This window comes from Pseudophryne corroboree, chromosome 1 (genome assembly GCF_028390025.1).
Source record: "Pseudophryne corroboree isolate aPseCor3 chromosome 1, aPseCor3.hap2, whole genome shotgun sequence".
NCBI lineage: Eukaryota > Metazoa > Chordata > Amphibia > Anura > Myobatrachidae > Pseudophryne > Pseudophryne corroboree.
Window position 1 is genome coordinate 287,239,406 of NC_086444.1, and position 22,873 is coordinate 287,262,278.

A 22,873-nucleotide genomic window follows, 5' to 3' on the forward strand; every position below is an offset into this window, starting at 1 on the left:
GCCAGGTATATGCCCCCAGTGCCAGATCTTCCCCCCCAGTGCCAGGTATATGCCCCCAGTGCCAGGTATACGCCCCCAGTGCCAGGTATATGCCCCCAGTGCCAGATCTTCCCCCACAGTGCCAGGTATATGCCCCCAGTGCCAGGTATATGCCCCCACAGTGCCAGGTATATGCCCCCAGTGCCAGATCTACCCCCACAGTGCCAGGTATATGCCCCCAGTGCCATGTATATGCCCCCAGTGCCAGATCTTCCCCCCCAGTGCCAGGTATATGCCCCCAGTGCCAGATCTTCCCCCACAGTGCCAGGTATATGCCCCCAGTGCCAGGTATATGCGCCCAGTGCCTGCTCTCCTCTCCCCCCCCCGCACCTTTGTGTTGGAGGGACACTGAGCGCATAGCGCGTCTCTCCTGTGTCCCTCCTGGCTCTCCCCCGGCAAGTCTAATAAAGGAAGTGCCGGTTTGTGAGCCAATCAGAGCTCACGAACGGCACTTAGACCGGCCGGGGGAGAGCCAGGAGGGACACAGGAGAGACGCGCTATGCGTCCTTACAGCAGGGAGGGAGACCGCAGATTGACACCCGCTAGCAGTTTTTAGCAGCCATGCAAACGCATTTTGCCGCCCACCGGGGAGTGTATTTTCGCTTTGCAGAAGTGCGAACGCCTGTGCAGCACAGCACCTGCATTTTTTTTTTTATGCAAAACAAGACCAGCCCTGGGCGTACTCTTCGTGCGCGTTGATTCTAACGGAGGGTTGGCTTTTGACGTCACACACCCGCCCAGCGTTCGCCCAGCCACGCCTGCGTTTTCCATGGCACGCCTGCATTTTTCCAAACACTAGGAAACCAGAAAATGGTCAGTTGACACCCAGAAATGCCCCCTTCCTGTCAATCTTCCTGCGTTTGTGCCATGAGACTAAAAGCTTCGCTAGAACCTGTGCAAAACCACAAAGGACTTTGTACCCGCACGTGCACGTTGCGGTGCATATGCATGCGCAGAAATGCCGATTTTCTCTGACGTCCTAGTGGATGCTGGGAACTCCGTAAGGACCATGGGGAATAGCGGCTCCGCAGGAGACTGGGCACATCTAAAGAAAGCTTTAGGACTAGCTGGTGTGCACTGGCTCCTCCCCCTATGACCCTCCTCCAAGCCTCAGTTAGATTTCTGTGCCCGACGAGAAGGGTGCACACTAGGGGCTCTCCTGAGCTCTTTGTGAAAGTTTTAGTTTAGGTTTATTATTTTCAGTGAGACCTGCTGGCAACAGGCTCACTGCATCGTGGGACTAAGGGGAGAAGAAACGGACTCACCTGCGTGCAGAGTGGATCGGGTTTCTTAGGCTACTGGACATTAGCTCCAGAGGGACGATCACAGGTTCAGCCTGGATGGGTCCCGGAGCCGCGCCGCAGGCCCCCTTACAGAGCCAGAAGAGCGAAGAGGTCCGGTGAAATCGGCGGCAGAAGACGATCCTGTCTTCAGATAAGGTAGCGCACAGCACCGCAGCTGTGCGCCATTGCTCTCAGCACACTTCACACTCCGGTCACTGAGGGTGCAGGGCGCTGGGGGGGCAGCGCCCTGAGACGCAATAAATCGATAAAACCTTATATGGCTAAAATAAATGCATCACATATAACTCCTGGGCTATATGGATGCATTTAACCCCTGCCAAAACATATAGAAAAACGGATGATAAGGACGCCGAGAAAGGGGCGGAGCCTATCTCCTCAGCACACTGGCGCCATTTTCCCTCACAGCTCAGTTGGAGGGAAGCTCCCTGGCTCTCCCCTGCAGTCACTACACTACAGAAAGGGGTTAAAAAAAAGAGAGGGGGGCACAAATTAGGCGCAGTATAAACAATACAGCAGCTATAAAGGGAAAAACACTTATATAAGGTTATCCCTGTATATATATATAGCGCTCTGGTGTGTGCTGGCAAACTCTCCCTCTGTCTCCCCAAAGGGCTAGTGGGTCCTGTCCTCTATCAGAGCATTCCCTGTGTGTGTGCTGTGTGTCGGTACTTTTGTGTCGACATGTATGAGGAGAAAAATGATGTGGAGACGGAGTAGAGTGTCTGTAATAGTGTTGTCACCCCCTAGGGGGTCGACACCTGAGTGGATGTACTGTTGAAATTGCGTGACAGTGTCAGCTTTGTATAAAAGACAGTGGTTGACATGAGACAGCCGGCTACTCAGCTTGTGCATGTCCAGATGTCTCATACAGGGGCTCTAAAGCGCCCGTTACCTCAGATACAGACGCCGACACGGATACTGGCTCCTGTGTCGACGTGAAGAGACAACCGTGATTTCCAATAGGGCCACACATTGCATGATTGAGGCAATGGAAAATGTTTACACTTTTCTGATAATATGAATACCACCAAAAAAGGGGTATTATGTTTGGTGAGGAAAAACTTCCTATAGTTTTCCTGAATCTGAAAAATAAAATGAGGTGTGTGATGATGCGTGGGTTTTCCTCCGATAACAATTGATAATTCTAAAAAGTTATTGGCAGTATACCTTTTCCCGCCAGTGGTTAGGGTGCGTTGGGAAACACCCCCTACAGGGGATAAGGCGCTCACACGATTGTAAGAACAAGGGCTCTACCCTCTCTTGAGATGGCCGCCCTTAAGGATCCTGCTGATAAAAAGCAGGAGGGTATCCTAAAATGTATTTACACACATACTGGTGTTATACTGCGACCAGCAATCGCCTCAGCCTGGATGTGCAGTGCTGGGTGGCGTGGTCGGATTCCCTGACTGGAAATATTGATATCCTAGATAAGGACAGTATATTATTGCCTATAGAGCAATTAAAAGATGCTTTTCTATATATGCATGATGCACAGCGGAATATTTGCCGACTGGCATCAAGTATAAGTGCTTTATATCTACCAGTAAAGTGGTCAGGGATTCCAAACGGCATTTGGAATTGCCTTAAAAAAGGGGATGTACCCTAGGTCGCCTCTCAAAATAAGATGCCGTATTATCAGGCGCAGTCCTGGTTGGCAAGCGGACAAAAGGGTTCCTCTTTTCTGCTCGTGACAGAGGGAGAGGAAAATGGCTGCAGAGATCAGCCTGTTCCCAGGAACAGAAACCCTTTTCCGCCGCTGCCAAGCCCTCAGTATGACGCTAGGGCTTTACAAGTTCAGGCACGGTGGGGGCCCGTTCTCAGTGAATTTCAGTGCGCAGTGGGCTCACTCGCAAGTAGACCCCTGGATCCTTCAGGTAATATTTCAGGGGTACAAATTGGAATTCGAGACGTATTCCCCTCGCCGTTTCCAAAAAGTCTGTTTTACCGACGTCTCCCGCTGTCAGGGAGGCAGTTTTGGAAGCCATTCACAAGCTGTATTCCCAGCAGGTGATAATTAAGGTACCCCTCCTGCAACAGGGAACGGGGTATTATTCCACACTATTGTGGTACCGAAGCCAGACGGCTCGGTGAGACCGATTTTAAAATCTAAAATCTTTGTTCACTTACATACAGAGGTTCAAATTCAAAATTGAGTCACTCAGAGCAGTGATTGCAAACCTGGAAGAAGGGGACTACATGATGTCTCGGGACATCAAGGATGCTTACCTTCATGTCAAAATTTACCCTTCTCACCAAAGGTATCTCAGGTTATGGTACAGAACTGTCACTATCAGTTCAGACGCTGCCGTAGGGATGGTCCACGGCACCCCGGGTCTTTACTGAAGTAATGACCGAAATGATGATATTCCTTCGAAGGAAGGGAATTTTAGTTATCCTTTACTTGGACGATTCCCTGATAAGGGTAAGATCCAGAGAACAGTTGGAGGTCGGTGTAGCACTATCTCAGGTAGTGTTGCGGCAGCACGAGTGGATTCTCAATATTCCAAGATCGCAGCTGGTTCCGATGACTTGTCTTCTGTTCCTAGGGATGATCCTGGACACAGTCCAGAAAGAAGGTGTTTCTCCCGGAGGAGAAAGCCAGGGAGTTATCCGAGCTAGTCAGGAACCTCCTAAAACCGAACCAAGTTTCAGTGCATCAATGCACAAGGGTTCTGGGTAAAAATGGTGGCTTCCTACGAAGCAATCCCATTCGGCAGATTCCACACAAGAACTTTCCAGTGGAACCTACTGGACAAATGGTCCGGGTCGCATCTTCAGATGCATCAGCGGATAACCCTGTCACCAAGGACAAGGGTGTCCCTCCTGTGGTGGTTGCAGAGTGCTCATCTTCTAGAGGGCCGCAGATTCGGCATTCAGGACTGGGTCCTGGTGACCACGGATGCCAGCCTGCGAGGCTGGGGAGCAGTCACACAGGGAAGAAATATCCAGGGCTTATGGTCAAGCCTGGAGACAAAAATATCCTGGAACTAAGGGCCATTTACAATGCCCTAAGTCAAGCAAAACCTCTGCTTCAGGGTCAACCGGTATTGATCCAGTCGGACAACATCACGGCTGTCGCCCACGTAAACAGACAGGGCGGCACAAGAAGCAGGAGGGCAATGGCAGAAGCTGCAAGGATTCTCTGCTGGGCGGAAAATCATGTGATAGCACTGTCAGCAGTGTTCATACCGGGAGTGGACAACTGGGAAGCAGACTTCCTCAGCAGACACGACCTCCACCCGGGGGAGTGGGGACTTCACCCAGAAGTCTTCCAACTGATTGTAAACCGTTGGGAAAAACCAAAGGTGGACATGAGGGCGTCCCGTCTTAACAAGAAACTGGACAGATATTGCGCAAGGTCAAGGGACCCTCAGGCAATAGCGGTGGACGCTCTGGTGACACCGTGGGTGTACCAGTCAGTGTATGTGTTCCCTCCTCTGCCTCTCATACCAAAAGTACTGAGAATCATAAGAAGGAGAGGAGTAAGAACGATACTCGTGGTTCCGGATTGGCCAAGAAGGACTTGGTACCCGGAACTTCAAGAGATGCTCACGGAAGACCCGTGGCCTCTACCTCTAAGAAAGGACCTGCTCCAGCAGGGGCCTTGTCTGTTCCAAGACTTACCGCGGCTGCGTTTGACGGCATGGCGGTTGAACGCCGGATCCTGAAGGAAAAAGGCATTCCAGATGAAGTCATCCCTACCCTGGTCAAAGCCAGGAATGATGTAAGCGCAAAACATTATCACCGCATTTGGCGAAAATGTGTTGCGTGATGTGAGGCCAAGAAGGCCCCTACAGAGGAATTTCAACTAGGTCGTTTCCTCCATTTCCTGCAGACAGGACTGTCTATGGGCCTAAAATTAGGGTCCATTAAGGTTCAAATTTCGGCCCTGTCGATTTTCTTCCAGAAAGAACTGGCTTCAGTACCTGAAGTTCAGACATTTGAAAAAGGGGTACTGCATATACAACCTCCTTTTGTGCCTCCAGTGGCACCTTGGGATCTCAATGTTGTTTTGAGGTTCCTTAAGTCACATTGGTTGAACCACTCACCACTGTGGACTTAAAATATCATCTCACATGGAAGGTGACGATGCTGTTAGCCCTGGCTTCAACCAGGCGTGTGTCAGAATTGGCGACTTTTATCATATAAAAGCCCTTACTTAATTTTTCATTCTGACAGGGCAAAATTGAGGACTCGTCCTCAATTTCTCCCTAAGGTGGTTTCTGCTTTTCACATGAACCAACCTGTTGGGGTGCCTGCGGCTACTAGGGACTTGGAGGACTCCAAGTTACTTGACGTTGTCAGGGCCCTGAAAATATATGTTTCCAGGACGGCTGGAGTCAGAAAATCTGACTCGCTGTTTATCCTGTATGCACCCAACAAGCTGGGTGCTCCTGCTTCTAAGCAGACTATTGCTCGTTGGATTTGTAGTACAATTCAGCTTGCACATTCTGTGGCAGGCCTGCCACAGCCAAAATCTGTAAAAGCCCATTCCACAAGGAAAGTGGGCTCATCTTGGGCGGCTGCCCGAGGGGTCTCGGCTTTACAACTTTGCCGAGCAGCTATTTGGTCAGGGGCAAACACGTTTGCTAAATTCTACAAATTTGATACCCTGGCTGAGGAGGACCTGGAGTTCTCTCATTCGGTGCTGCAGAGTCATCCGCACTCTCCCGCCCGTTTGGGAGCTTTGGTATAATCCCCATGGTCCTTACGGAGTTCCCAGCATCCACTAGGACGTCAGAGAAAATAAGATTTTACTTACCGATAAATCTATTTCTCGTAGTCCGTAGTGGATGCTGGGCGCCCATCCCAAGTGCGGATTGTCTGCAATACTTGTACATAGTTATTGTTAACTAAATCGGGTTATTGTTGTTGTGAGCCATCTTTTCAGAGGCTCCTTCATTGTTATCATACTGTTAACTGGGTTCAGATCACAAGTTGTACGGTGTGATTGGTGTGGCTGGTATGAGTCTTACCCGGGATTCAATATCCTTCCTTATTATGTACGCTCGTCCGGGCACAGTATCCTAACTGAGGCTTGGAGGAGGGTCATAGGGGGAGGAGCCAGTGCACACCGGCTAGTCCTAAAGCTTTCTTTAGATGTGCCCAGTCTCCTGCGGAGCCGCTATTCCCCATGGTCCTTACGGAGTTCCCAGCATCCACTACGGACTACGAGAAATAGATTTATCGGTAAGTAAAATCTTATTTTTTTAGCCTAATCGCTGCGTTGCGATCAACTCTGAATGACCCCCATTGTTCAGATTCATCACAAGATGAAAGCTTAATTTATTCTACTTCATCATATGAAAGAGAGGTAGGTCTCAGCTCTGGAATTTAGCTGAGTTAATGAAAGCAATGAAGCTATTCTATCCTTAGAGGATACAGCAGAGCCTGTGTTAAAAACCAAGGCACCTGTGTTTAAACATTCCGAAACCTGAGTTTCCACGGTCACATCAGCTGACGGAAATCATGGAAGAGGCTTGGGCTAAGCCCGATAAGAAGTTTAGAATTCCTAAGAAATGGAATTCCAATTATCCTCTTCCATCTGGGGATTGTTTAAAAAAGGGTGGCTCCTAAAGTAGATGCAAAATAATCTACATTATCTTTGCTTTCAACATCATGGATAGGAGAGTGGATGGGTCACAGAAAAAACATTTATTTTTCCATCTAGGGCAGTCATAAGGCCAAGCCTTGGCTTGGGCTTGAATGGCAAAGGCAGTGGTTGCCTGGGCTGATGCATTGGAAGGAGATTTCTCAATAGAGCAAAGATCTCATTTAGCTCATATAAAAGAACTGCAATGTTCCTGGAAGCGTTGGATATGGGCAAAATATTTACTCCAGGGCATCAGCCCCAACTATACCTGCTCGTAGAGCAGTTTAGCTGGGTACGTGGAAGCTGATTCAGAATCTAGGAAGGTTTTGGAATCATTGTCTTTTTCTGAAAATATTCTTTTTTGTAAGAATGGACAGATATTCTGGAGTCGGAAGCAGACTCCAAGAAGGTCAGGTTACTTCCACATACAGTTTCAAACCTAAAAGTTCTGCATTTCGGCCCTTTGTGGTATCTAACAAGGCGGGGAAGACTAGCAAAGCATTGGGCTACCAGAAGATCTACAGCTACACCACACTGGATGGGCCCAATATCGGCTGATCTGTTGGTGTTGGCCTCCGTCTGGGAGACCGACTTCTTCAGGTCACACAGATCTGGCACGGTATCTCCAGTTTATGCTTTCGCCTTCAAGACAGCCTGCCATCTGGGGGATTATGACTGAACGCCTCTAAGTCAGAATGCCCCCTAAGCGCGACAGTAGTTGTCGCCATAGTCATCCTGCTCAGAATAAGAGGAACCGCAGGTTCAGACATATGGTGTATGTGCTTGGCTGAGGAGCCAATGGGGCAAGGTTTACTCTAACCTGGTTTTAATCGGAAGCCAAATGGGTCATTTCGGCCCATGCTCAATCCTAAAATGCTGAACAAATACATTTGGAACCTCAGTTGCACGTGGAATCGTTACGTTCCTTATGTGTGGCATGAAGCCAGGGGTTTTATGGTATCCCTGGATATACAGGATGCTTACCTACATGTTCCTATACCACTGTCCATCAGTATTATCCAAGGTTTGCTATCCTCCAAACAGCATTTTCAGCTCTAGCCCTTACCCTTTGGGCTAGCCACAGTCCCCAGAGTATTTACCAAATATATGGGGGTAATAACAACTTATCTCCGCCAGCGGGGGTTAAGGATTTTCCCATACCTAGACACAGTCACAGAGACTGCTCTTTTGTCATCTGCAACAGACAATAATGTGTTTGCAGAGGCAAGTGACTCATAACTCTGAAAAATCGTCTCCAGTTCCATCACACCGGATGACTCACTTGGGGGCTGTACTGGATCAGGTCTACAGAGAGTAATTTTTACCTCGCAACAACATATACAGGGTTCAGCATAGGATTCAGGACTTGCCACACAGTCAAACGGTATCCATAACAAAATTTTGTTTTCCTTTTATTAACACATACTAACACTTTACCTTCTCGCGTTGTGCTGCCCTGGGGTAGCTGGCCTTTGCCGGTTTGTGGGGTTCTGCACCCCGGGCCCAGACTTAGAGTTAGGGACCACCAGCATCAGAGGAGCCTTGTCGGGGCCTGGTGGCTTATCATACGTTTGCAAACTGTATGTAACTAAGACCTCTGGATTTCTATTATATGTATATATATAGTCTTTCATGTCTTGGTACAGGTACAGCTCGGTGTGCTGGGGGACACCAGGGGTTTATCCCCAATGTATTTCTAGCCAGACTACCCCCTCCCTTTCATGCACCTGAATTGTACTTCCTAATTGATTTGAGCAACTTACATTTTGTTCTGTCGGTAAACAGATGCTGGCAAAGATAGCTTCAGATGACGATTTCAGAAGCATATTCTCTAAGCTGATCTCACTATTCTGGCTAATGTCTCTGTTCATTCTACTTGTAAGGTGGTAGGTCCTTTTGGGCAGCACAATGTGGTGCTTAAACAGAACAGATATGTAAGGCAGCCATATGGTCTTCCGTATACACATTCATTAGACATTATGCCTTGAATACCTTTGCCTCTCACAATGCTGAATTCGGGCGAAGGATTCTCCTGTGCATCAGGAGCGTCCCCACCTCTAAACTGCTTTGGGAAATCCCATTGTTATCCTGTGTATAACCTGTGGACCCTGCCGGAGAAATATAGGTTATGGTAAGAACTTACCGTTGATAACGGTATTTCTCCCAAGTCCACAGGTTCCACAGGGATCCCACCCTGACGCACCTGATTTGAGGATCCTTTTACTCACTAACCTCTTCCTTCTTGTCCGGAAGGGTGTGCATGTGTGTTCTTTTCGCCTGATTGGGGTTCTACATGATGTTCCTGCCTTCTGCTTTGGAATACAACTGATTTGCCTGAGCCAGTGGGTGGGGGGATATATGGAAGGACATGTTGCATCCTGGGAGGCCAGAAAGCTATGATCGATTGGTGCCAATCAGCTGACGCTCCATCATGTCCCATTGTTATCCTGTGGAACCTGTGGACTTAGGAGAAATACCGTTATCAACGGTAAGTTCTTACCATAACGTATATTTTGCATGAATTACTGTCTCAATGCGGTGTGGCATGGATTTTATCAGCCTGTGGCACTGCTGAGGTGTTATGGAAGACCAGGATGCTTCAATAGCGGCCTTCAGCTCTTCTGCAGTGTTCGGTCTCATGTCTCTCATCTTTTTTAAGTTAAATTACTGAAATAAATGAACTTTTGCACGATATTCTAATTTTCTGAGTTTCACCTGTATAATGACTTCGAAATGGTACTGCTAAGTCGGCCCACTGTAGCAGATCTTGCCACTCGATAGGTTTGCCTCGGGTCACTTACAGGTCACACAAGCTGAAAACAATTTTATATTATGGTCATATTTATCAACACACCTAATAATGCGTAAATGTAAAACATTTTCATAGTGGGCACTTCAGCAGTTTTTGAGCTGCTCTTGTAGCTATGCTGGGTCAGATGTCCCATATTGGATTAAATCGAGCTGTTTGTGATCAACATTTGTAGCACAGCGTAAGTTTCTTTGCGCTATTGCTTAGATGCTCAGCCACATAGCGTTCTCTGCTGGAGGTAACAAAGGGAATAGCGTTTGGCACATAGAGAGTAGATTATCCCTAGTGAGAATTATTTTGTCTCCCCTCTAGATATACCAGCTTGGCTATGGTGTCACCCTGGCTTTCCGTCATTTCAGAAAAGCTAGCAAATAAAAATGTATTCTTTTATTATCTTTTACTAAAACAAAATGGCGAAAAGCTTCCAGCTTTATTCATATAGTCTTACTTTGTAGACCTTGTGTGTGCATGTTTTGACATATAAGCCAAATGTATACGGCTATAATTATCTACGTCTGTTCTTATTCGGTGTAAAGGCTTCAGGTAAAATGTATTGAATTTTCAGTGAAATGAATCTACCGGGGCTATATGGTAATAATGTCCTTGTGGGTGTATAGGCTGTCACTGCGTGTTACTTGGGTAACATTGTAGATGAATTTGTAAAGTCATTTTATTACTGGACACTTCCCATTGGGTTCCATTTATCTCTTTTAGGGAGAGCAAAGACCGGAGCTTCATGCTGCTCAGAGTCTCCTTGGATCTGTACCTGACTATGTATCCGGACAGTGTGCAGCACCTATTGCTACAGGCCAGATTGTATTTCCACCTGGGGTTATGGCCTGAAAAGGTATTTTAGCATAGATACAGTATAGAGCTTGTACAGACAGGTAGAATATGACAGCTCTGATCAATTACAAGCATGACAAATGTTATTTTGTACTGTTGTTAAAAGTAAAGGTGTATATTTCTAGGCTTTACTTCTGATTAAAGTTCTTATCAGAAATGCTGAAATGTGCATTAATAAACAGCCCCATGTCTCTAGGAGAGAAATTGTATAACGTTTTCTAAATGCTGGATTTCTCATTTCACTACCACATCAATAATTGTAAAAATAGGATTTTAATACCTACCGGTAAATCCTTTTCTCTTAGTCCGTAGAGGATGCTGGGGTCACTTCAAGAACCATGGGGTATAGACGGGATCCGCAGGAGACATGGGCACTTGAAGACTTTCAAAGGGGTGTGAACTGGCTCCTCCCTCTATACCCCTCCTCCAGACTCCAGTTATAGGAACTGTGCCCAGGGAGACGGACATTTCGAGGAAAAGGATTTATTATTAAACTAAGGTGAGATACATACCAGCTCACACTTCAAGCACGCGTACAACATGGCATTTAACACAACGCAAGTCAACAGCATGAACAACATCAGCAACAGGCTGACTATAAACGTAACACAACATGTGTGTAACCACAACTAACAACTGCAGATACAGTACGCACTGGGATGGGCGCCCAGCATCCTCTACGGACTAAGAGAAAAGGATTTACCGGTAGGTATTAAAATCCTATTTTCTCGTACGTCCTAGAGGATGCTGGGGTCACTTCAAGAACCATGGGGTTTATACCAAAGCTCTAGAACGGGCGGGAGAGTGCGGATGAGACTGCAGCACCGATTGACCAAACATGAGGTCCTCATCAGCCAGGGTATCAAACTTGTAGAACTTCGCAAAGGTGTTTGAACCCTACCAAGTAGCCGCTCGGCAAAGCTGTAATGCCGAGACCCCCCAGGCAGCCGCCCAGGATGAGCCCACCTTTCTGGTAGACTGGGCCTTCACTGATTTCGGTAACGGCAATCCAGACGTAGAATGAGCCTGCTGAATCGTATGACAGATCCAGCGCGCAATAGTTTGCTTGGAAGCAGGAGCCCCAATTTTGTTGTGAGCATACAGGACAAACAGAGCCTCCGTTTTCCTAAACGGAGCCGTTCTGGCCACATGATTTTCAAAGTTCTGACAACGTCAAGAAACTTCGATTCCAGCAAGGCGTCAGTAGCCACTGGCACCACAATAGGTTGGTTCAAGTGGAACGACGAAACCACTTTTGGCAGAAATTGCTGACAAGTCCTCAACTCTGCTCTATCTTCATGGAAGAGCAAATAAGGGCTCTTGTGAAACAAGGCCGCCAATTCAGACACCCGCCTGGAGGATGCCAAGGCCAACTGCATGACCACTTTCCAAGTGAGGAATTTCAACTCCACCTTTTGTAAAGGTTCAAACCAATGAGATTGAAGGAGTTGCAACACCACGTTAAGATCCCACGGTGCCACTGGGGGCACAAAGGGAGGTTGGATGTACAACACGCCTTTCACAAAAGTCTGCACTTCTGGAAGGGAGGCCAATTGTTTCTGGAAGAAAACCGATAAGGCTGAAATTTGTACTTTAATGGAGCCCAAGTTTAGGCCCGCATCCACACCGGCTTGTAGAAAATGGAGAAAACGTCCTAACTAAAATTCTTCCGTAGGAGCCTTCTTGGATTCACACCAAGACACGTATTTTCTCCAAATACGGTGGTAATGTTTAGACGTTACTCCTTTCCTGGCCTGAATAAGAGTGGGGATGACTTCCTTGGGAATACCCTTTCGGGCTAGGATCCGGCGTTCAACCTCCAAGCCGTCAAACAAAGTCGCGGTAAGTCTTGGAACACGCACAGCCCCTGCTGTAAAAGATCCTCTCGGAGAGGAAGGGGCCAGGGATCTCCTATGAGTAATTCCTGAAGATCTTGATACCAAGTCCTCCTTGGCCAGTCTGGAACAATGAGGATCGCTTGAACCTTTGTTCTTCTTATGATCTTGATCACTTTTGGAACGAGTGGAATCGGAGGAAACGCGTACACCGACTGAAACACCCACGGTGTCACTAGGGCGTCTACTGCTATTGCTTGAGGGTCTCGACCTGGAACAATGGGCCTAATTCTGAGTTGATCACAGCAGCAAATTTGTTAGCAGTTGGGCAAAACCATGTGCACTGCAGGGGGAACAGATATAACGTGCAGAGAGAGTTAGATTTGGGTGGGGTGTATTCAAACTGAAATCTAAATTGCAGTGTAAAAATAAAGCAGCCAGTATTTACCCTGCACAGAAACTAAATAACCCACCAAAATCTAACTCTCTCTGCAAATGTTATATATGTCCCCCCTGCAGTGCACATGGTTTTGCCCAATTGCTAACAAGCTTGCTGCTGCGATCAACTCAGAATTACCCCCAATATCTCTGAAGTTTCTTGTTGAGGCGAGACGCCATCATGTCTATTTGAGGAATTCCCCAAAGACTTGTCACTTCTGCAAAGACCTCTTGATGAAGACCCCACTCTCCTGGATGGAGATCGTGTCTGCTGAGGAAGTCTGCTTCCCAGTTGTCCACTCCTGGAATGAAGATCGTTGACAGATCGCTTGTATGCCTTTCTGCCCTGCGGAGAACCTTTGTGGCCTCTCCCATTGCCGCACTGCTCTTCGTTACGCCCTGGCGGTTTATGTATGCTACTGCTGTTACGTTGTCCGACTGAATCAAGACGGGCCGATTGCGAAGAAGATGATCCGCTTGCAGAAGGCCGTTGTGAATGGCCCTTAATTCCAGAACGTTTATGTGTAGACCCATTTCCTGGCTTGACCATCTTCCCTGGAAGCTTTCCCCCTGTGTGACTTTTCCCCAGCCTCGGAGACTCGCATCCGTGGTCGCTAAGATCCAGTCCTGGATCCCGAACCTGCGTCCCTCTAGGAGGTGAGAGCTGTGCAACCACCTCAGGAGTGAGATTCTGGTCTTGGAAGACAGGGTTATCCTTCGGTGCATGTGTAGATGGGACCCGGACTACTTGTCCAACAGGTCCCACTGAAACACTGGCATGGAATCTGCCAAACTGAATGGCCTTGTAGGCCGCCACCATCTTCCCCAGCAACTTAGTGTATTAATGGATCAATACTTTTGCTGGTTTCAGAATTTGTTTGACCAGGTTCTGAATTTCCAGAGCCTTTTCCACTGGAAGAAAAACTCTCTGTAATTCTATGTCCAGAATCATTCCAAAAACGACAGCCGTCTCGTCGGAACCAACTGTGGTTTTGGCAAGTTTCGGAGCCAACCATGTTGCTGCAGAATTGTCAGGGAGAGCGTAATGTTCTGCAGTAATTGGTCCCTGGATCACGCCTTTATCAGGAGATCGTCCAAGTACAGGATAATTGGGACTCCTTGCTTGCACAGGAGAACCATCATTTCGGCCATTACTTTGGTGAAAATCCTCTGAGCCGTGGACAGACCGAACGGCAACGTCTGAAATTGGTAATGACAATCCTGAACTGCAAACCTCAGGTAAGCCTGATGTGGAGGATAAATGGGAACATGTAAGTAGGCATCCTTTATGTCTATCGACACCATAAAATCCCCCACCTCCAGACTGGAGATTACTGCCCGGAGAGATTCCATCTTGAATTTGAATTTTCTTAGATAGATATTTAGGGATTTGAGGTTCAGGATTGGTCTGACTGAGCTGTCTGGCTTCGGGACCACGAACAGGCTCGTATAAAAGCCTTCTCCCTGTTGTGACGGGGGAACCCTGACAATGACTTGATTTTGACACAATTTTTGTATTGCGGCGCATACCACCTCCCTGTCCGGAAGAGAAGCTGGTAAAGCCGCTTTGAAAAATCGGTGAGGGGGAACGTCTTGAAACTCCAGTTTGTACCCCTGGGACACTATTTCTAAAACCCATGGGTCCAGGGCCGGACGAGCCCAGAACGGACTGAAGAGCTTGAGACGTGCCCCCACTGGTGCAGACTCCCGCAGAGGAGCCCCAGCATCATGCAGTGGATTTGGCAGAAGCCGGGGAGGACTTCTGCTCCTGGGAACCGGCCACGGCCGGTGATCGTTTACCTTTTCCCTTTCCTCTAGCAGCAAGGAAGGAAGACCCTCGGCCTTTTCTGTATTTATTGGGCCGAAAGGACTGCATCGGATAGTGGTATGCTTTCTTTTGTGATGCAGGCACATAAGGTAAAAATTAAGACTTACCCGCGGTAGCCGTAGATACCAAATCAGTGAGGCCGTCACCAAACAATACACCACCTTTATACGGAAGAGACTCCATAACTCTCTTAAAGTCAGCATTCCATTGATGAGTCCACAATGCTCTCCTAGCTGAGACTGCCATGGCATTGGCCTTTGATCCCAAGAGGCCAATATCCCTCGCAGCTTCCTTTAGGTAGACTGCAGCAACCCTGATATAACCTAGTGTCAAAAGAATGCTATCCCTATCCAGGGTATCTATTTCAGATGAAAAGTTATCTGCCTATTTTTCGATCGCGCTACTCACCCACGCAGATGCAATAGCTGGTCTGAGTAGCGTACCCGTGGTGACATAAATGGATTTCAATGTATTTTCCTGCCTACGATCCCTTAGGGCTGCCGTGTCAGGGGACGGAAGAGCCACCTTTTTGGACAGCCGTGATAGAGCTTTGTCCACAATGGGGGGTGACTCCCATTTTTCCCTATCCCCAGAGGGACACGGATACGCCACTGGAATCCTTTTGGGAATCTGAAACTTTTTGTCAGGATTTTCCCAAACCTTTTCACAAAGCATGTTCAGTTCATGAGAGGGAGGAAACGTTACCTCAGGTTTCTTTCCTTTATACATACAGACCCTAGTATCAGGAACAGTAGGGTCCTCAGTGATATGTAATACGTCTTTTATTGCCACAATCATGTACTGAATGCTCTTAGCCAGTTTGGGATCTAATCTGGCTTCACTATAGTCGACACTTGAGTCAGTGTCCGTGTCGGTATCCGTGTCTGCCAGCTGGGTAAATGAACGTTTTTGTGACCCCGAGGGGGTCTGGACTTGTAACAACACATCCTCTACGGATTTCTTCCATGCCTGGTTCTGAGACTCAGATTTATCCAATCTCTTATTTATCAGAGCCACATTAGCATTCAGAGCATTCAAAACATTCACCCTGTCAGGTGTCCGGCGGTGCCGACAGGGTCACTTCCACAGACGTTTGTGTCCCTGACATAGTCTCCTCCTGGGAAGAGCCCTCCGCCTCAGACATTTCGACACACGTGCACCCAACACACGCAGACACACTGGCCTAAAGGGGACAGACCCACAGTAAAGCCTGTCAGAGGGACACAGAGGGAATTATTGCCAGCCCACACCCCAGCGCCCAACCCGGTCTGAACAACACAAAAATGCCCCAGACCTGCAGCGCTTTTATAATTTATCAACAATGCACCAAAATAGCTTTGCCCCCCGTTTTTCACCCTGATACTCATGCAGCAGTGGGAGGAAGGACCAGTGTCTCTGCAGCCTTGTGAAGAGAAATGGCGCCGGGCTGTGTGCTGTGAGGGCTAAGCTCCGCCCCCGTAATGGCGCGCTTTAGACCCGCTCTTTTTTAAATAACTTTTATACTGGCGGGGGTCCGGACAGTGCCCCGGCACTATGTCTACTCTTACCAGTCATTATGGAGGTCAGATATGCTGCCCATGGCACCCCCCGCGTGCCCTGCACCCTGTAGTGCCGCTGTGTGTGGGAGCATGGCGCGCAGCGCGGTACCTCAAAGTTGTCACTGAAGTCTTCTTTTTCTTCTTCTACTCGCCTGTCTTCTGACTTCTGGCTCTGCAAGGGGGGTGACTGCTGGCTCTGGGAATGAGCCCCTAGGCGTACCTAGTGATCAAACTCTCAGGAGCTAATGGTGTCCTGTAGCCAAAAAGCAGAGCCTTGAAACTCACAGAAGTAGGTCTGACTTCTCTCCCCTAAGTACCACGAAGCAGGGAGACTGTTGCCAGCAGTACTCCCTGAAAATAAAAAACCTAACCTAAAGTCTTTTCAGAGAAACCCAGTAGAGCTCCTCAGTGTGCATCCAGTCTGCCTGGGCACAGATTCTAAACTGGAGTCTGGAGGAGGGGCATAGAAGGAGGAGCCAGTTCACACCCCTTTGAAAGTCTTAAAGTGCCCATGTCTCCTGCAGATCCTGTCTATACCCCATGGTTTTTTAAATGACCCCAGCATCCTCTAGGACGTATGAGAAAGTAGTCATTATAAATTGGAAAAAAAAGGTTCAGACAAAGGGATAAAATGGGGACATATGGCACCAAATCAAGTGACCGTTAAAAGCAGTAGTACTCAATGACCCAGTGCCCTGAGATTGGGTGCACAGAAACCATCAGTCACTGACGGTGCATGGCAGTACACTGGAGGTGGGGATAGTACTGGGGGCCTTGCTTGTTAGAGCTTACCATCTAGGTGTAGTGTATAACTGGGAAGAGATTGGGATGGAGGACACAGGGCATGAATTTAGGGTGTAATCTGTAATGAACAGTTGCATTTTGAGGGTGTTTTGAAACAAGGCGGGCTGGTAGCCTCATGAGCCTCTCTAAGAAAACATGCACTACTTAGACTATGTTTGCAATAGATGTGATCAGCAAAATGAAACTTTTGACAACTTGGATTTATGAACCATTTGGCTGTACAAGAAAGTATATCTATACACCTTGGACAAATGTCCATTTACTGTGTGCACCTTTTGTTTAACACTTTGCTGCTCCATCTCTATTTTGTAGGTCTTGGATATCCTGCAGACCATTCAAGCCTTGGACCCTTCGCAGCATGGTGCTGTGGCATATCTAGTCCAGCATACTTTGGAGCATATAGAGAGACGTAAAGACGACTGGGGTCCAGTTGTGCAGCTGAGGTCCAGTGAGAAGGAAGTGTCTTATTCCGTAGGACTTATAGTGCGGCACAAGAGGTAGGAGAACCCTACTGTAGTCTCTAAAGGTGGTGTTGTCGGGGAACTTTGCATCTGTTATGGAGACTACTACTTTATATAACGTGCCTTTACATACTGCAATGTTCTTTCTCTTTGAACCTTGAGCCAGAATTATTAGTAATTTAGTATCATGCGAGGCATAAAACATAAAGCAGAATTTTGCTTTATAGATTCCTCCTTACTCATATACTGTATAATATGGACACCTATTTTCATATTCCTCAAATATATGCAAATGTTTCTCTCCACTGATACGTGAACTATTGTTCTTACATTTTCTCTGCATTGCAGTGGCAAGTGCAGGCTATTGGTTTTTTTTTTTTTTAGTGCCATGAGTATTGTACAGCGATTGTGTTTCTGTACAATCAATATGTATTTGAGGCGCGGGTGTTGTAATCCTAGTCATCATATAGTTTCTCCAAAAAAAAAAGTGATTGCTGTACAGTACAGTGCAACTCTCCCAGTGGCAGCACTGCTAAACTTTTTAGTTCTACAATTACAGTACCTACACTTCAATCCCATCCATTCTTAGATGGAAATTCTCCCCAGTATTGTGTTATCATATAGTGTTTGGATTTGGCCACCTACATTTGAAATGTAATGGTCATTCAAAAATGTATAAACCAAATGATTAGCAAAATGTTAAGATTCAAGGATCAGATTGTAATATGTTTATGACCAGCATTAAAGAACTGTATCTTGCTAGTGGTTTGTAGTAATACAGTATGTGTGTGACTTGTACGGGCGTTTATATAGCAATGTGTCTGTAACTGGGACTGGAGTATAGCAATGTGTCTGTGACTGGGACTGACGTTATATACCAATGTGTCTGTTATTTGGACTGGTGTTATATAGTGCCTGTGATGGGGACTGGCATTGTAGCAATGTGTCTGTGACAGAAACTGGTATTATATAGCAATGTGTCTTTGACAGGGACTGCTGATATGTAGCAATGTGCCTATGATGGGGACTGGTATTATTATATAGCAATATGTCTGTGACAGGGACTGGTATTGTATAGCAATGTGTCTGTGACAGGGACTGGCATTGTTTAGCAATGCGTCTGTGACAACGACTGGTATTATATAGCAATGTGTCTGTGACGGGGACTGGTATTATTATATAGCAATGTGTCTGTGACAGGGACTGGTATTATATAGCAATGTGTCTGTGACAGGGACTGGTATTATTATATAGCAATGTGTTTGTGACAGGGACTGGTATTATATAGCAATGTGTCTGTGACAGGGACTGGTATTATTATATAGCAATGTGTCTGTGACAGGGACTGGTATTATATAGCAATGTGTCTGTGACAGGGACTGGTATTATTATATAGCAATGTGTTTGTGACGGGGACTGGCATTGTTTAGCAATGTGTCTGTGACAGGGACTGCTGATATGTAGCAATGTGCCTATGATGGGGACTGGTATTATATAGCAATGTGTCTGTGACAGGGACTGGTATTATTATATAGCAATGTGTCTGTGACAGAGACTGGCATTGTTTAGCAATGTGTCTGACAGGACTGGTATTATATAGCAATGTGTCTGTGACAGGGACTGGTATTATTATATAGCAATGTGTCTGTGACAGGGACTGGCATTGTGTAGCAATGTGTCTGACAGGACTGGTATTATATAGCAATGTGTCTGTGACAGGGACTGGTATTATTATATAGCAATGTGTCTGTGACAGGGACTGGCATTGTGTAGCAATGTGTCTGACAGGACTGGTATTATATAGCAATGTGTCTGTGACAGGGACTGGTATTATTATATAGCAATGTGTCTGTGACAGGGACTGGCATTGTGTAGCAATGTGTCTGACAGGACTGGTATTATATAGCAATGTGTCTGTGACAGGGACTGGTATTATTATATAGCAATGTGTCTGAGACAGGGACTGGCATTGTATAGCAATGTGTCTGACAGGACTGGTATTATATAGCAATGTGTCTGTGACAGGGACTGGTATTATTATATAGCAATGTGTCTGTGACAGAGACTGGCATTGTTTAGCAATGTGTCTGACAGGACTGGTATTATATAGCAATGTGTCTGTGACAGGGACTGGTATTATTATATAGCAATGTGTTTGTGACGGGGACTGGCATTGTTTAGCAATGTGTCTGTGACAGGGACTGGTATTATTATATAGCAATGTGTTTGTGACGGGGACTGGCATTGTTTAGCAATGTGTCTGTGACGGACTGGTATTATATAGCAATGTGTCTGTGACAGGGACTGGCATTGTTTAGCAATGTGTCTGTGACAGGGACTGCTGATATGTAGCAATGTGCCTATGATGGGGACTGGTATTATATAGCAATATGTCTGTGACAGGGACTGGTATTGTTTAGCAATGTGTCTGTGACAGGGACTGCTGATATGTAGCAATGTGCCTATGATGGGGACTGGTATTATATAGCAATATGTCTGTGACAGGGACTGGTATTGTTTAGCAATGCGTCTGTGACAACGATTGGTATTATATAGCAATGTGTCTGTGACAGGGACTGGCATTGTATAGCAATGTGTCTGACAGGACTGGTATTATATAGCAATGTGTCTGTGACAGGGACTGGTATTATTATATAGCAATGTGTCTGTGACAGGGACTGGCATTGTGTAGCAATGTGTCTGACAGGACTGGTATTATATAGCAATGTGTCTGTGACAGGGACTGGTATTATTATATAGCAATGTGTCTGAGACAGGGACTGGCATTGTATAGCAATGTGTTTGTGACAGGTACTGGTATTATATAGCAATGTGTCTGTGACAGGGACTGGTATTATTATATAGCAATGTGTTTGTGACGGGGACTGGCATTGTTTAGCAATGTGTCTGTGACGGACTGGTATTATATAGCAATGTGTCTGTGACAGGGACTGGTATTATTATATAGCAATGTGTTTGTGACGGGGACTGGCATTGTTTAGCAATGTGTCTGTGACAGGGACTGGCATTGTTTAGCAATGTGTCTGTGACAGGGACTGGTATTATTATATAGCAATGTGTTTGTGACGGGGACTGGTATTATATAGCAATGTGTCTGTGACAGGGACTGGCATTGTTTAGCAATGTGTCTGTGACAGGGACTGGCATTGTTTAGCAATGTGTCTGTGACAGGGACTGGTATTATTATATAGCAATGTGTTTGTGACGGGGACTGGCATTGTTTAGCAATGTGTCTGTGACAGGGACTGGCATTGTTTAGCAATGTGTCTGTGACAGGGACTGGTATTATTATATAGCAATGTGTTTGTGACGGGGACTGGTATTATATAGCAATGTGTCTGTGACAGGGACTGGCATTGTTTAGCAATGTGTCTGTGACAGGGACTGGCATTGTTTAGCAATGTGTCTGTGACAGGGACTGCTGATATGTAGCAATGTGCCTATGATGGGGACTGGTATTATATAGCAATATGTCTGTGACAGGGACTGGTGTTGTTTAGCAATGTGTCTGTGACAACGATTGGTATTATATAGCAATGTGTCTGTGACAGGGACTGTCATTGTATAGCAATGTGTCTGACAGGACTGGTATTATATAGCAATGTGTCTGTGACAGGGACTGGTATTATTATATAGCAATGTGTCTGTGACAGGGACTGGTATTGTTTAGCAATGTGTCTGTGACAGGGACTGCTGATATGTAGCAATGTGCCTATGATGGGGACTGGTATTATATAGCAATATGTCTGTGACAGGGACTGGTATTGTTTAGCAATGTGTCTGTGACAACGATTGGTATTATATAGCAATGTGTCTGTGACAGGGACTGGCATTGTATAGCAATGTGTCTGACAGGACTGGTATTATATAGCAATGTGTCTGTGACAGGGACTGGTGTTATTATATACCAATGTGTCTGTGACAGGGACTGGCATTGTATAGCAATGTGTCTGACAGGGACTGGTATTATATAGCAATGTGTTTGTGACAGGGACTGGCATTGTATAGCAATGTGCCTATGATGGGGACTGGTATTATTATATAGCAATATGGCTGACAGGGACTGGCATTGTATAGCAATGTGTCTGTGACAACGACTGGTATTATATAGCAATGTGTCTGTGACAGGGACTGGTATTATATAACAATATGGCTGACAGGGCCTGGCAATGTGTCAGTGACAGGGACTGGTATTATATAGCAATATGGCTGACAAGGACTGGCATTGTATAGCAATGTGTCTGTGACAGGGACTGGTATTGTATAGCAATGCGGTAGGGACTGGTGTTATATAGCAATGTGTCTGTGATGAGGATTAGCATTGTATAGTAATGTGTCTGTGATGGGGACTTCTTGCATAGCAACATGTATTGGATTGGCCTTGTGTAACAACGTGTCTGTGCTGGGGAACTGCGTTGTATAGCAATGTGTCTCACTTGGACTGACGTTATTTGGTAATGTTTTTTTTTTTTATCACTGGAATGGCCTGAAGATGCTGAGTAATGGTGTGCTGTCTGTGAAATGCACTAATGCAGCATGATAAATGTTTAATTTCTGATATCTTATCGGCAGGGATGGAACTACCATTGGTGCAGCAGGTGCATTGTACTGGGGCACCAGAAGACTAAAGGGCCTACTGCTGCCCAGACAAGCAATGAGTTATCTCTTGGCTCCAGCACTGACCATTTTGAGCAATGTCGGTTGTAAAGCGCAACAAAACTTGTTGCGTTATTTAAGAAACCGTTCATAAATAAATAATGTCAGATGAATGGCTCAGTGCAGATAGGGTGGGCCCACTGCCCGAGGGCCCCTTACCTTCGGGAGGCAGGGCTGACCTTGTGTGTGCTGTCCTGCCACCCATCAGCGCTGTTGACCACTGACACATACAGGCAGCTGTACATTTTTTTTTCCCACTTTTGTCTGTGTATTAAAGGCAGCTCACTACCTGTGTAACTGGGGTGGGGGCCCCTGTCACAGATAGAGCAGAGGCTGCTGTGTTCCTGCCCCCACCAAGGTACTGTAGATGCTTCCTGTTCTCTGCACTGTGCAGGATATTGTGCTTGTACCCCTGTCACCCTCTGCCTCTCCCTGTCACCCTCTGCCTCTCCCTGTCACCCTCTGCCTCTCCCTGTCACCCTCTGCTTCTCCCTGTCACCCTCTGCCTCTCCCTGTCACCCTCTGCCTCCCCTTGCCTTCCATTGCCACTCTCTGCCTCTCTATCTTAACCTCTGCTTCCCCATGCCTTACACTGTCACCCTCTGCCTCTCCCTTGTCACTCATTGCTGTGTGGCATATTGTGAACTTGGGTTGGGGTGAAGGAAGGGGGCCCAAATAATATTTTACACCTGGGCCCACTA

The 22,873-nt window shown here is 46.7% G+C and overlaps 1 protein-coding gene across 1 annotated transcript in view; it reads left to right on the top strand.

Moving 5' to 3' along the window:
• FBXO21 (F-box protein 21) overlaps positions 1-22,873 on the top strand; it is a 135,575-nt gene that overhangs the window by 100,749 nt on the left and 11,953 nt on the right. Inside the window, exons 9-10 of the mRNA XM_063964337.1 lie at positions 10,460-10,592; positions 17,347-17,531. Coding sequence (XP_063820407.1) covers positions 10,460-10,592; positions 17,347-17,531 — 318 coding nt within the window. The remainder of the gene's footprint in view (positions 1-10,459; positions 10,593-17,346; positions 17,532-22,873) is intronic.